The following is a 12,057-nucleotide window of genomic DNA, read 5'->3' on the forward strand; positions in this document are numbered from 1 at the left end:
ATGGACCTGTCCCCTCGGTATCAAAAATTTTTAGGTTTTGTTTCATTTATCGTATTTTATGTAAAGTCAGCTTTTCAAAAAGTATAAATTCTATATACATCTTCTTAGAAACTTTTTAGATAACTTAAAAAGAAAAAGATACTTTTTTCCCCAAAAAAATGGCAAAAAATCGCCTTTTTTTAATTTTTTAAATTAAAATGCCTATAACTTTGGACTCAGTCATGATTTTTACATAATTCTTTCACTGCTTGATATATAAACTTGTTGTTAAGCGAATAAAAAAGAAATGGCGAAAATCGGGAATATTTGGACCCGCTATTATCAAAAAACTAAAGTAAGAACGGTAAAAATTTTAAAATTTTAATTTTCAAATGCGAATATCTCCTAAACTATAAGAGATAATTTACTGCTGACGACATTTTTATAGTGCTCGATGAGGAGATTCTATATACGAAATTTTTTTTAAATCGGAACTCAAATGAAGAAATAGGATCGTTTTAAAAATTTAACATAGCCGAGGTGTCCTAATTTGAGGACCCCCCGCCGGGCCCCTGGTTGGCCTATAAGGTCCAAATTCAAAACCTAAACTCGACAACACCTCCTCTTTGTGCATACCAAATTTCATTAAAATCGGATTAACCGTTTAGAAGTTACCGAATTATTTCCCTCTTTTTTTTTCCTATACCACTGTGTGTTGTTTGGACAAAACAACAGTAAAAATTATATAATAAAATTTATATCTTTTTACATCAATGGCCAGAAATATTTACTTTGTATCAGTTTTCGTGTTGCACGAATTCCTGGGTGTGATATAAAATGTAAATTATGAAAAACTGTTTTTTCTTAAGGAGAGTGTAACAAAGGGACGATTAGTTTTATCTAAAATATCACACCATATTTTAAAATTATGTGATGGAATATCAACTTCTTTCAAATTATTTTTCGTTTTCTTATCACTTATAAGATTTTTTAATTCCTCATCTGCTTGTTGTTCTTTAAAAAAATATTTCAAGATTAATGTTTTGATTGGAAAAAGCAAAAATTTCAGGTGTTCTAGAAAGTGTATCCGCTACAATATTATCCTTTCCATTTACAAAACATATATTTGAAGTAAATTGGGCTATGTATTCTAAATGACGTGTTTGTCGTTTCAAATGGCTAAATTAGAAGCATCTACAGCTAAAATTAGGTAAGCGTTTTTATCAAAATGAAAGTAAAGTTTTCCCCGAAAATTTAACTTTCAGTAAATCAAAAGCTTTTTCAGCATTAACATTCCATATTAGTTCTTTGCTTTGCATTTTAGAAGCTTTGGTTATTATTTCATGAAGAGGCGAAAAAACTTGACAACCATTGGTACATATCAATGATAATAGTTTATCAATCCAATAAATTTTTATAGTTTTGTTATCGAATTTGATTTTTGTTATGAAGGAATTGCGTCGTCGTCAATATAAGTGAAAACAAAATCTATATCAAAGAAAACTTCCACAAGTTCTCCAATCGTTAGGTTCCTTTTTTGGAACGATATGAAGGGGGGAAGATATATATGAATGAGATGTTCTACAAATACCAGATTCTACCAAAAATTTGAATTCGGATTTTGCGATTTTAAATTTTAAAGGATCTAATCTGCGAGGTTTTGAAAAGGGGGGATTTCCTTTTATTTCAATTTTGTGAACTGTATTATGTTTAATTGGTTTCGAATAATCTGGCTCAGCAGTAATTGAAGGAAATTCTGTTAAAAGTTTCATATATGTATATGTCCTTAATTGGTAAGATTTTAAGTGAATGTATTTCTGAAATTCCTAATGATGCAATAGTAGAAATATTTGTATTAATTAGTTTATTTTTAATATCTATAATAATACCGAATTTTTCAAAAAAAATTGGCTCCTAATATAGGGTGTGAAATATCAGCTAAAATGAATATGAATTCGAAATTTCGATGAAGACCTAAATTAAGTATCAATGATTTTGTTCCATATGTATGAATAATTTGGATTTACTATATTTGGATGCAGAAATTACTGACACTGCTGAACCGGTATCAATTAAAAATCTTAAATTATTATTTTTATCAAAAATCGTTTTGGGTCCCTTTATTTGTCGCTGCAATATTGGAATAATTTAGTTTAAATTTTTGGTATTATTCACAACGAAATTGCAAGGAGAAATGCATTTTGAAGCTTTGTTGCCAAATTTCTTATGATACAAACTAAAGTTAAGATTTTTATAATTTCCTTGATTTCTATTCTTGGTATTTCTATGATTCCTTATTTCCGATACTTCAAGACATAAATTATCTATATTTTCTGCTAAACTTGAGGTAATTTTAATCAAATTATTGAATAGATATGAAGACAAAGAGGAAGTAGATGGTCTAATAGAAAATATTTGAGTTTTATTTGATAATTCAAACATTTTATCAGCTAAGGCTAATTTATCAGTCAAACATATTAAACTAGATCCTGTATGATGCATTTGAATAGTAGATGGAAGCTTTCGCATCCACAATTTTGTTAAGAGATCATTATTTACCACCGAATTGTTTATAGCAAGTTTCGTTAAATAATGGAAAAACTCAGATGGTTTCCTATCTCCAATACCTGAATCGTTATGAAGTTTTTCAAATCGAAGATCCTCACTCATTGAAAAACGTTCAAGTATAATTCTTTTAATATAATCGTATTTATTTTCTAAAGGTGGATTGTGAATAACATCTATCAATTTACATTGAACTTCTTTAGACAATGAAATAACTACAAGTTGATATTTAGTCGTATCGTCTATAACGCCTTTAATATTAAATGTTAATTCTGTTTGTATGAACTATGTTTCAGGACAAGAACTCCAAAATTGTGGTAATTTTATAGAAACTTGTGTTGGGTTATGGATTTGAGTGTTTGGAGTGATATTAGAAAATAAAGTTGATTGTGCATCCTGAAATTCTGTATTATTTAAATTGTTGTTTTGTGTTGTATCTTGTTCTCTCATTGATAGTGTAGTAACCATTTTGAAAATATGTAATAAATTAGTGGTGAAGGGTTTACAAACAAGAACTTGTAGATTATGTTAACGATAATTGAGATGAAATTATTATTTATAATAACAATTAACTGTGTATATAAACAAACGTACTTATTCATTAATATATACTTAATATTTATTCTTTATTTTTAAGATGTTTATATCTTCTTAAATCGAACAATTTCTTTTGATAAAAAAATCTTGAAGAATATCTCTTGATGATATATCTTGATATTTAATGTTTGTTGAATCGTTAATTTTAAGAAGCAAAGATTTGATATTTTCCGTTTTTTTATAAATTTATGGATCCAAGTACCAAATACATGTGTAATTATAAGGTTGGATTATTCACAATTAATTGCTGAGGTTGTAATGAACCTTTGAGAATATTGTTTTCTAATTTATATATTTTTCTGTATTCAGATTTGCGTTAATTTATTTTTAATATTGGTTCGCTATTTATATTTTATATAATTATTCGCAGGATCGCCAATGAAGAAAATAATATTAAACAGTATAAAAAAATAAAAAAGACTAAAACACTTAAAAACTATTATCATATTAGCGTGCTTTTCAGCCGTTACTAAATTTACAACAACGTATTAATAAACTCATTCAGTTTCGTTTGGGCGTTCATTGAACGAGGTTGAGTTGTCGCTTTCTGCTGAAGCGAGGATGGACATCTTGTTGTTTTTCACATGATTTACGTTTTTATAATTATAATTTTTTCTAAAAAAAAAAACAATTTTAATAATATTTTTAATTCTCTTTAGCTATTTTTAAAACTTATTTTTAGCAAATATGATCAGTATTATTTGCATAATAACTTAAAAACAAACTTAAAAATAACCTAACAATGACTGATTGCAGAGCGTGAAAGGTAGTAATTATGGGAGAAACGGGAATAAGATGCAATGGTGTTTGTGACAAAATATATCATAGTACAAAAATTTCTCTGGTGTAACGAAAACGAAATAAGCCAATTATTACGGCCAATTGAAAAAAGATATGAATAACGACTTAAAATTACTCAAATAGCTTTTGAAAAAATGTACAAGAAATTAAAAAACTTTATGGAGCAATAAAAGGCAATGAAAACACTAATAAAAAATATCTAATAGCATAGAACAAACAAATACATTTATATTGGTGAAATATTTGTGAAAAAAATTTTCCCATGTTTTGTAATAATTCTAATACCTCATACCTGTTACAAATGCAAAATTTATTGAACATTACACAATAAAATGTGCTTAATGCATGTGAGTGAAAAAAATTAAGTAAATTCAAACATATTGTTGTACACTAACCGGATATTCATTAATGCTTAATAAAGTTATTGATGGTTTATTGTTAATCTTAATTAGATAATGATTTTTGGAAGAGGAACTAGTCTGGGAGCTATGTACAATTCTGGAACGATCGAAAAAAGTTACCGTAACATCTCTTCAGTTAAAAGTAATATTTGTGGCACATTTTGTGTAATTAACTAAATTAGGTAATGAGTTATGGGCGTTTAAGTGATTTTCGAGAGGGGACCATGTATTGGAGATATGACCAATTGTGGACCGATCAAAAAAAAAAATATTTACAGTATTGTTTCTGTATACAAGGGTAATATCTGCTTTGATTTTTGTGTAATTATCTGAATTAGGTATGGGCCTTTAAGTGATTTTTCGGAAGGTACATTGTATGGGCCAATTGTGGACCGATGAACATTTTTTCTACTTTGTATGAATTCTATTGACATAGAACTTTAATATGTAAAATTTTGTAAAAATATCGACATTCTAACGGAAGTTATTAACAATAAACACATTTTCCAGGAATACGTACATTTGTATGGGAGATATATGAAATTGTGAACCGATTTTTCTGATTTTTAGCAATGTTGATCATGGTGCTAAGAGTTGTATCTCTGTCAAAATTCATCAATTTATCTGCAGTAGTTTTTGTAAAAAGTACAAATAAATATGTGAAAAATCGCCATTTTATTCGAGGTTGTCTTAAGTTTTTTCTCATAACTCTGAAACTATTTAACCGATCTTGCTGATTTTTATAACCAAACTGCTTAGGACAATATTTTGAGTAAATTTTATGGAGTTCCATAGCTTCGTTTTAACGCGAGCGTGTTTTATAAAGACAGACAGGCGGACATATCTAGATCGACTCAGAATTTCATAAGGATCAAGAATATATATACTTTGTTGGGTCTAAGATGAATATTTCTCAGTGTTACAAACGGAATGACAAACTTATAACCTCTATCACCACTGATGGTGGTGGAGGGTAAAAAAATAATGGACAAAAATATTGGCTATACGGATGATGAAATACTAGAAAAACTTAAAAAAAATTATTCTTTAATATTTGGAGAATTAAAATTAGCACAGAAATAGGTTAATGATAAAAGAAATATTTAGATGCATGAAATGTAGAGGATATAATCATAAAGCCAAAGCATATTACTATAAAACAAAAGAATTTGATAAAGAACCAATAAATGTATTAATAGTATTGGAACCCAGCAGTTCGACAAACAGTCAATGCATACGAAAAAGACAGTAATTTCCACTAATAGTTAACCACCTGGATGATCGTAATACGTATGTTTTAGGTCATTCGTCACGAATGTACCCTTTGTAAACGAGAATGAAGACAGTCGTCACTTTAGTGTCCTCTTTGTAAGTGGGAGCGGAGACAGTCGTCTCTTTACTGTCCTCAAGTAACCTTGATATTATACTCTTAAAAGTAGTTTTTTTTTGTTGTATTTCCGAAAGTAGTTATTTAACCCATCTTTTGGAGAAATGATTATTACTTTCTACCAATATGCCACCATCTTGTTGACTCAAATTTATATCTTTCGGGTCAATCGTTACATTATTGTTCCATAGTATTCTAGAGAGTAGACACTTGAAATTTTAAAATTTTAGTTCCATTAAAATCATAACACCTGGCTGAATCCAATTCGTGTGTTTTTGGTCTTTCGTCACAAATAAACTCTTTGTAAACGAGAATAAAGACAGTCGTCACATAAGTGTCCCCTTTGTAAGAAATAGAGCGGAGGCAATCGTCCCTTTACTGCCTCTTTGTAGGGTGTAGAATGACGATTGACTTCCTTGTAGGACAAGCCCATGTTAAAATGTTTGGTCACCTGGGTAGTCAGGTGGCTAGGGGCCACCACAAGTGGTATGTTAAGTGGTAAGTTCTGTCCCGTCGAACTGCTGGTAATTAATAACATATTAAATATGTGGTTGGATGACAATCATCTAACAAACAATAAAGTGTGCCCGGTATACCAAAACAAATTAAAAACCAGTAAGAAGTTATAGTTGGGCGAGGCCGACCAAATAATACCCTACACCTGTATACGAATAAAATATGATTTAGTTTTCATAATAAAGCATTTAAGTTGAATTGTACCTTGCCATTTTCTGTTAATAAATACTGTAAATTTAAGTAAAATTTTGATGGGGGCTACTTAAAGGGTCTAGGGTCAAATGAGGCTTTATAATTATAAAGTTTATGAGGGTCATCAAGCCTAGTATAGAACTTGGTTTTGCAGCTTTTGTCGAGATACGAGTATATTAAACATAATTATGAACTTAAAAGTCCCATTTAGAGGTTTCAGTTGTATGGGGCCTACGCGAAATAATGGACCGATGATAACTATTTTCAATTGGCTTCGTGTACGATGCATCAAAAGATACCTACTATGCCAAATTTCATTGAATTATCTCCAAAGTTGCGACCTGCAGTTTGATAAAAATGTTTACAAGCTCTATTCGTGGGTTCAGTTGTATGGGGGCTGGGTGAATAATAGACCGATGTTAACCATTTTCAATAGGTTTCGTCCCTGTGACAATAGAAGATCATGTACCAAATTTCATTGATTTTGATTACAAGACAATAGAAGATCATGTACCAAATTTCATCGAATTATCTTCAAAAACTGCAGCTTGATTACAAGATTTACATGGACGGATGGACATAGCTAAATCGTCTCAGAAAATGATTCTGAGCTGATTGGTATACTTTAAGGTGGGTATAGGACCAATATTATTGTGCGTTACAAACATCAGCACAAACCCAATATACCCTCCCCACTAAAGTCGTGTAGGGTATAATAAGGAAAAATCTAGGCCTCTATGAGTAAAAATTTAAGTATAGTTATTAGAGTGCTCCAAAAAAACTAAGTTTCGAATTTTGCCCGTCCCCCCTCTAAAATTGTTCTACGGGTTATAAAAATAAGTCGTGCAAAAATTTAGGTCAATAGGATTACGTTAACTGGTGACGCAACGGCTCTGAAATTTGAAGATGCATTTACAAGGGGAAAATATACATTTTTTCAGTTTTCACAAAAGTTTTGTTTTTAAATAATTTGTTTTGTATTTTATTGTCAAAGAATCGTAATGTACACAGAATTAGCGTTACAAAAAGATAAAAAACACAAAAATTGGTTGAAAAATGTATAAGTTATTAAAAATTCCCCAGGTCATTATCGTGTCTCAGAGCACTTGAATTCGAAATATGAATTCAGCGGATTTCGACAAAAATCCATTTTTATGTAATATTTTGCAAAAATAGCCTTTTTATTATATTGTTGTGTATTTTAAATGGAACCTTTTGTAAATTTATTAGTCCACATATTTTTAAATAAAAATCAAGAGTTTCGTCCAATTTGGACGCCATTAACATATAAACTTTAAAGGTTAAAGGTCAAATTTTGTAATATTTGCAATTTTTGATGGAAACTAGTCGAAATTGTTTCATTTTTTAGATAGATTATCACAAAACTTAAGAAATTTATTTATTAACAACCGATATTTACAATAATAGTGAAAAAAATAATTAACCCTTAAACGACATTGGGATCATGACTCCGATGCCAATTTGTTTTTGTCGAAATCCGCTGAATTCAAATTGAAGGTACAGGCAAACTATAAGAGGTATTGACCTAAATTTTTTACTGTGTTATTCCCTAAACTGTTGTCCATAAATCCCTATGAGTTCTCCCAAAAATATTAAAATTTGTTTAACAAAGTATCAAAAAAACTAAAATTTGAATTTTGAAACGACCGTTAAAAACATCAAAATTTTTCGACCATAGCTGAGAACAGGTTTACGTTATTCTATAAGGACAAAAACTCATATTCAATTAACTACAGATGTATTTTAAGTAATACAATTGTTTTATTAGAATATTTTCAAAAATATGTTTATTTTCTTATCACATTTCGAATTCAAGTGCTCTGAGACACGATAATGGCCTGGGGAATTTTTAATAACTTTTACATTTTTCAACCAATTTTTGTGTTTTTTATCTTTTTGTAACGCTAATTCTGTGTACATTAGGATTCTTTGACAATAAAGTGCAAAACAAATTGTTTAATGACAAAATTTTTGTGAAATCTGGAAAAATTGCATATTTTTCCCTTGTAAATGCATTTTCAAACTTCAAAGCCGTTGCGGCACCAGTTAACGTAATCCTATTGACCTAATTTTTTGAACGACTTATTTGTATAACCCATAGAACAATTCTAGTGGGGGGACGACCTATAGGATAACATTTTTTTCCTTCATACAAGCTTGGAGCACTCTAATAGTTATGGTTCATACACAAATGTTCAAGAATTAGCTGTTTCTAGATAGCATGCGAGGTTAAATAAATTTCAAATCATAATGTCAGAAGCGGCCAACATACGGAGTTATTTCAAATATTACTTAATATTAAAATTATAATTTTTCCATACTAATTTTAGCATTTTGTTGAACAAGGTGTTATTTACACTGAAATAACATGAAGTACAACATTTGAGTTACAGCAATTTTGTTTATTTTTCTGTTTTTACACGTTTGCCATCTGTTGGTGAATAGCAAGTTTGTTCTATGAATACAAAGTATTGCCATATTGAAATCAGCTAACTATTTTTTTGGATTTAATAAATCCAAATTGTATTTTTTTTCTTTTAGCTACAGAAACGCCATTTTTGCACTGAAATAAATTTTTTTTTTGACCTTACAGAGTATATTCTAATAATGATGACCAAAACTAAATTTCAACCTACAAAGATAGTTTTTTCTTGAAATAAAATAAACCCAAAATAAATTCTTTCTTTCCCTAATATAATTTCTTTTTAATTTAGTCCAGCTCACGAATGGCCATCGGTAGACTTTAAATATTTTGGGAATCATCATAAAACAAAGCAAGGTAAATTTTGTATTCCATACAGAGTGAGTAAAATGGTGCAGTGTGTAAAATTACCACAACAAGGCCTAGCTGTAATTTTGATATTTTTATTTATATGTACAGTAGGCCGACTCACAAAAAGTGGTGCTTGAGTTAGACCCAAAAAAAAAATACAATACAATATGATGTTACCAAAAATATATTGGGTTAAGCGTTGGTCATTCGTGAGCTGGACAGGTTGTAAGAAAATGTCGTATGGGGGACACGATTTTCATGTTAAATTAAATAATTTTCATAGCTTTAAATAATCTTTGTCACATTTTATAATGGTTCCTAAATTATTTCTAGTCTATCGATGGCCGTTCGAAAGCTGAACGAACCACTTACAAAAAAGTACCTTTTTAGTTATTTTTTTAATTTTACAGTATTTCTTAAACAAAATACACAGTGCAACACGTAAAAAATAACCATATACGTACACCACTATATGATAAAAGATCAATAAAGTCATGCACTTTTTTAGTTATAAGCCACCAAAGATTTGGGGCCTCGGCGTCATTTTTGAAAAAAGTGAGCATTTTCTCAGGCTCATATCTTGCAAACCGGAATTTTGATTTACTCTCTGAAGAAATGTTGTTGCTCTTATCACAAAGAACAAAAATTGTGAACATATAAAGTAAAAAAAAAAACGTTATCTTCATGATCAGAATCTTCAAGAATTAAATTTGTTTTACATTATTTTCCGTTTTCAGACCTATAAGTAACAAACCGTTAAAAAATTTTATAAAACAGACAACTAAAAAAATGTACCTAAGATCTCAATAAACAACTTTCTAGAAAAAATGAACTTCTTAGGAATGATATTTAAGTCGAAAAAGTGAAAAGTTTCCTGAATTTGATTGAAAATCCTGACCTCAGTTTAATTTTTGAAAAATGAAACATTTTCCTTTTTTTTTAAATGGGTCTCGAAAAATTTCGTAATTTCGAGCTTATTACGGGAAAAATAATTTAAAAAATTATAGAATATTTCTGGTCCACAAAATAATTTTTAGTGGGTTGGAGAGGCATTTTGCTTTCGCTTTTTATCGAAATGGGTGTCAAAATTGTCGTAATTTTTAAATCATACAGAAAAATATTCCAAAAATTATTTGGCATAGGCACATTTGAAAGTTTTATTGAAGCCTAGTCTAGTGATGCGCAAAATTTGCAAAATTGTGCATAAAATTTATTTTTATTAGTAAAAACCTAACAATTTTAAATATTTTAGAATATGACAAATATTAGCAGACGGTTATGTATGATTAATACATTTCTTTCAAACGATACCCCATATTGTACATTTTGTTTCAAAGCAAAACAAAAAAATAATTATTTCTAAAATACCTTTTTTTAATTTGGTCCAGCTCACGAACGGTCATCGCTAGACTTAAAATATTTTGGGAATCATCATAAAACAACGCAAGGTAAATTTTGAACAAAAACACAAAGAGTCTGTCTAATGTACATATATATTTTTATTTATTTATACTATTACATAATTAGTTTTACAAATGTTTGCTTATTATACTTACTGCGCCTATGCTGACAATGCGATCAAAGTGATGTATATAGACATGCACAAACACTCTAAATAAACGAGTTAATATTTTTCTACATAGATTTGGAAATGTTTTAGGAAATGGTACATCTGAAAAGAAAATAAAAGTATTTTAAAATTTTTCTTTATATTACACTTTAGGGTAAAATCTAAATTTTTAAAGAAATAAATCTGAAATTTAATATCGGCTGTAGTTTTAAAAATAGTTTTGTTTAAAAGAACGTCGTAACTTTCATTTACTTTAAGAGCTTTGTAGTTCCATAGAGGCATATATACCCAGCAAAAACCGGCATAAACACTTACTTTTCAATGACTACTATTTACCGTCTTCATTACTTAAAAATACTTTAGTAATGACTTACATATAATGTGTTACAGAAGTATTTTATTTTCGGGTGATTTCCGAAATTCTATGTTAGTTCATAATAAAATTATTTTGAATGATTGAATATTTCTTAGTTAACTTTTCCAAATTGATTTCAAAAATTTCTTGCTATGTTCGACTGTTTGTTTAAAAAAATGTCTATAAATATAATTTTAATATGTTGGGGTATTTTTTTTTTGGAAAGAAAGAGAATACTTTAAAAGTTTCATACTATTCGTGAAATGGAAACAAGTTAAAATGTTTCAGGTTAATATTATATTTGCTTCTGGAGTCCTCTTGTCATTAAAATTGTCAAAAATTAAATAATAATTTTTGAAGCTTACTAACAGACAGTTAAAAATATATTTTATTTATTATTCTTAGAAATATTATAAGTTTTGGAGCATTTTCGCATTTATACCTACCATCATTAATTTTGTCATTCAGTTTAACCTTGTCCGTCTGTCTATTAAAAGCACGCCAATTTTACCTAAAATAATGTGAAGGAACCTTTAATTTTAAGGGCAGTGTCACACGTTCAATATTTATCATGATATTTGCTGTATTGTAATATGTATTGAACGTGTAGCATGTAATATTGATGGCTCGTGTTCCATATACCAGAAAACCACAATTTTCTGAAATCCAAAATTAGGAGCAATGCATATTTATAACGGATTACGCGATAAATATTGAACATGTAACATGCTTTGTGATATCAATCACGTTTTCTTTGTAAAATAAATAAAATAGAACAAATAACAATGAAATATTGTTTAAAGATTTGTTAAAAATTATAAAAGATATCTACTTTTATAAAATAATTACTTTTTTTTCTAAATTTGTGTTCCATATACCAGAAAACCACAATTTTCTGAA

At 29.0% G+C, this 12,057-nt stretch overlaps 1 protein-coding gene across 2 annotated transcripts in view; it reads right to left on the minus strand.

The window, feature by feature from the left end:
* The window catches only part of LOC111686859 (MOB kinase activator-like 3), a 227,529-nt gene that overhangs the window by 34,763 nt on the left and 180,709 nt on the right, over window positions 1-12,057 (minus strand). Inside the window, exons 4-5 of one of the 2 annotated variants that reach the window (XM_046950481.1) lie at window positions 10,789-10,904; window positions 2,829-3,756 (exon numbers count right to left, since the gene is read on the minus strand). In XM_046950481.1, the coding sequence (XP_046806437.1) occupies window positions 10,889-10,904 (16 nt within the window). In that variant the 3' untranslated portion in view covers window positions 2,829-3,756; window positions 10,789-10,888. Of the gene's footprint in view, window positions 1-2,828; window positions 3,757-10,788; window positions 10,905-12,057 lie in introns of those variants that run through there. The other variant, XM_046950478.1, reaches the window with a different exon arrangement.

This window comes from Lucilia cuprina, chromosome 2, assembly GCF_022045245.1.
Source record: "Lucilia cuprina isolate Lc7/37 chromosome 2, ASM2204524v1, whole genome shotgun sequence".
NCBI lineage: Eukaryota > Metazoa > Arthropoda > Insecta > Diptera > Calliphoridae > Lucilia > Lucilia cuprina.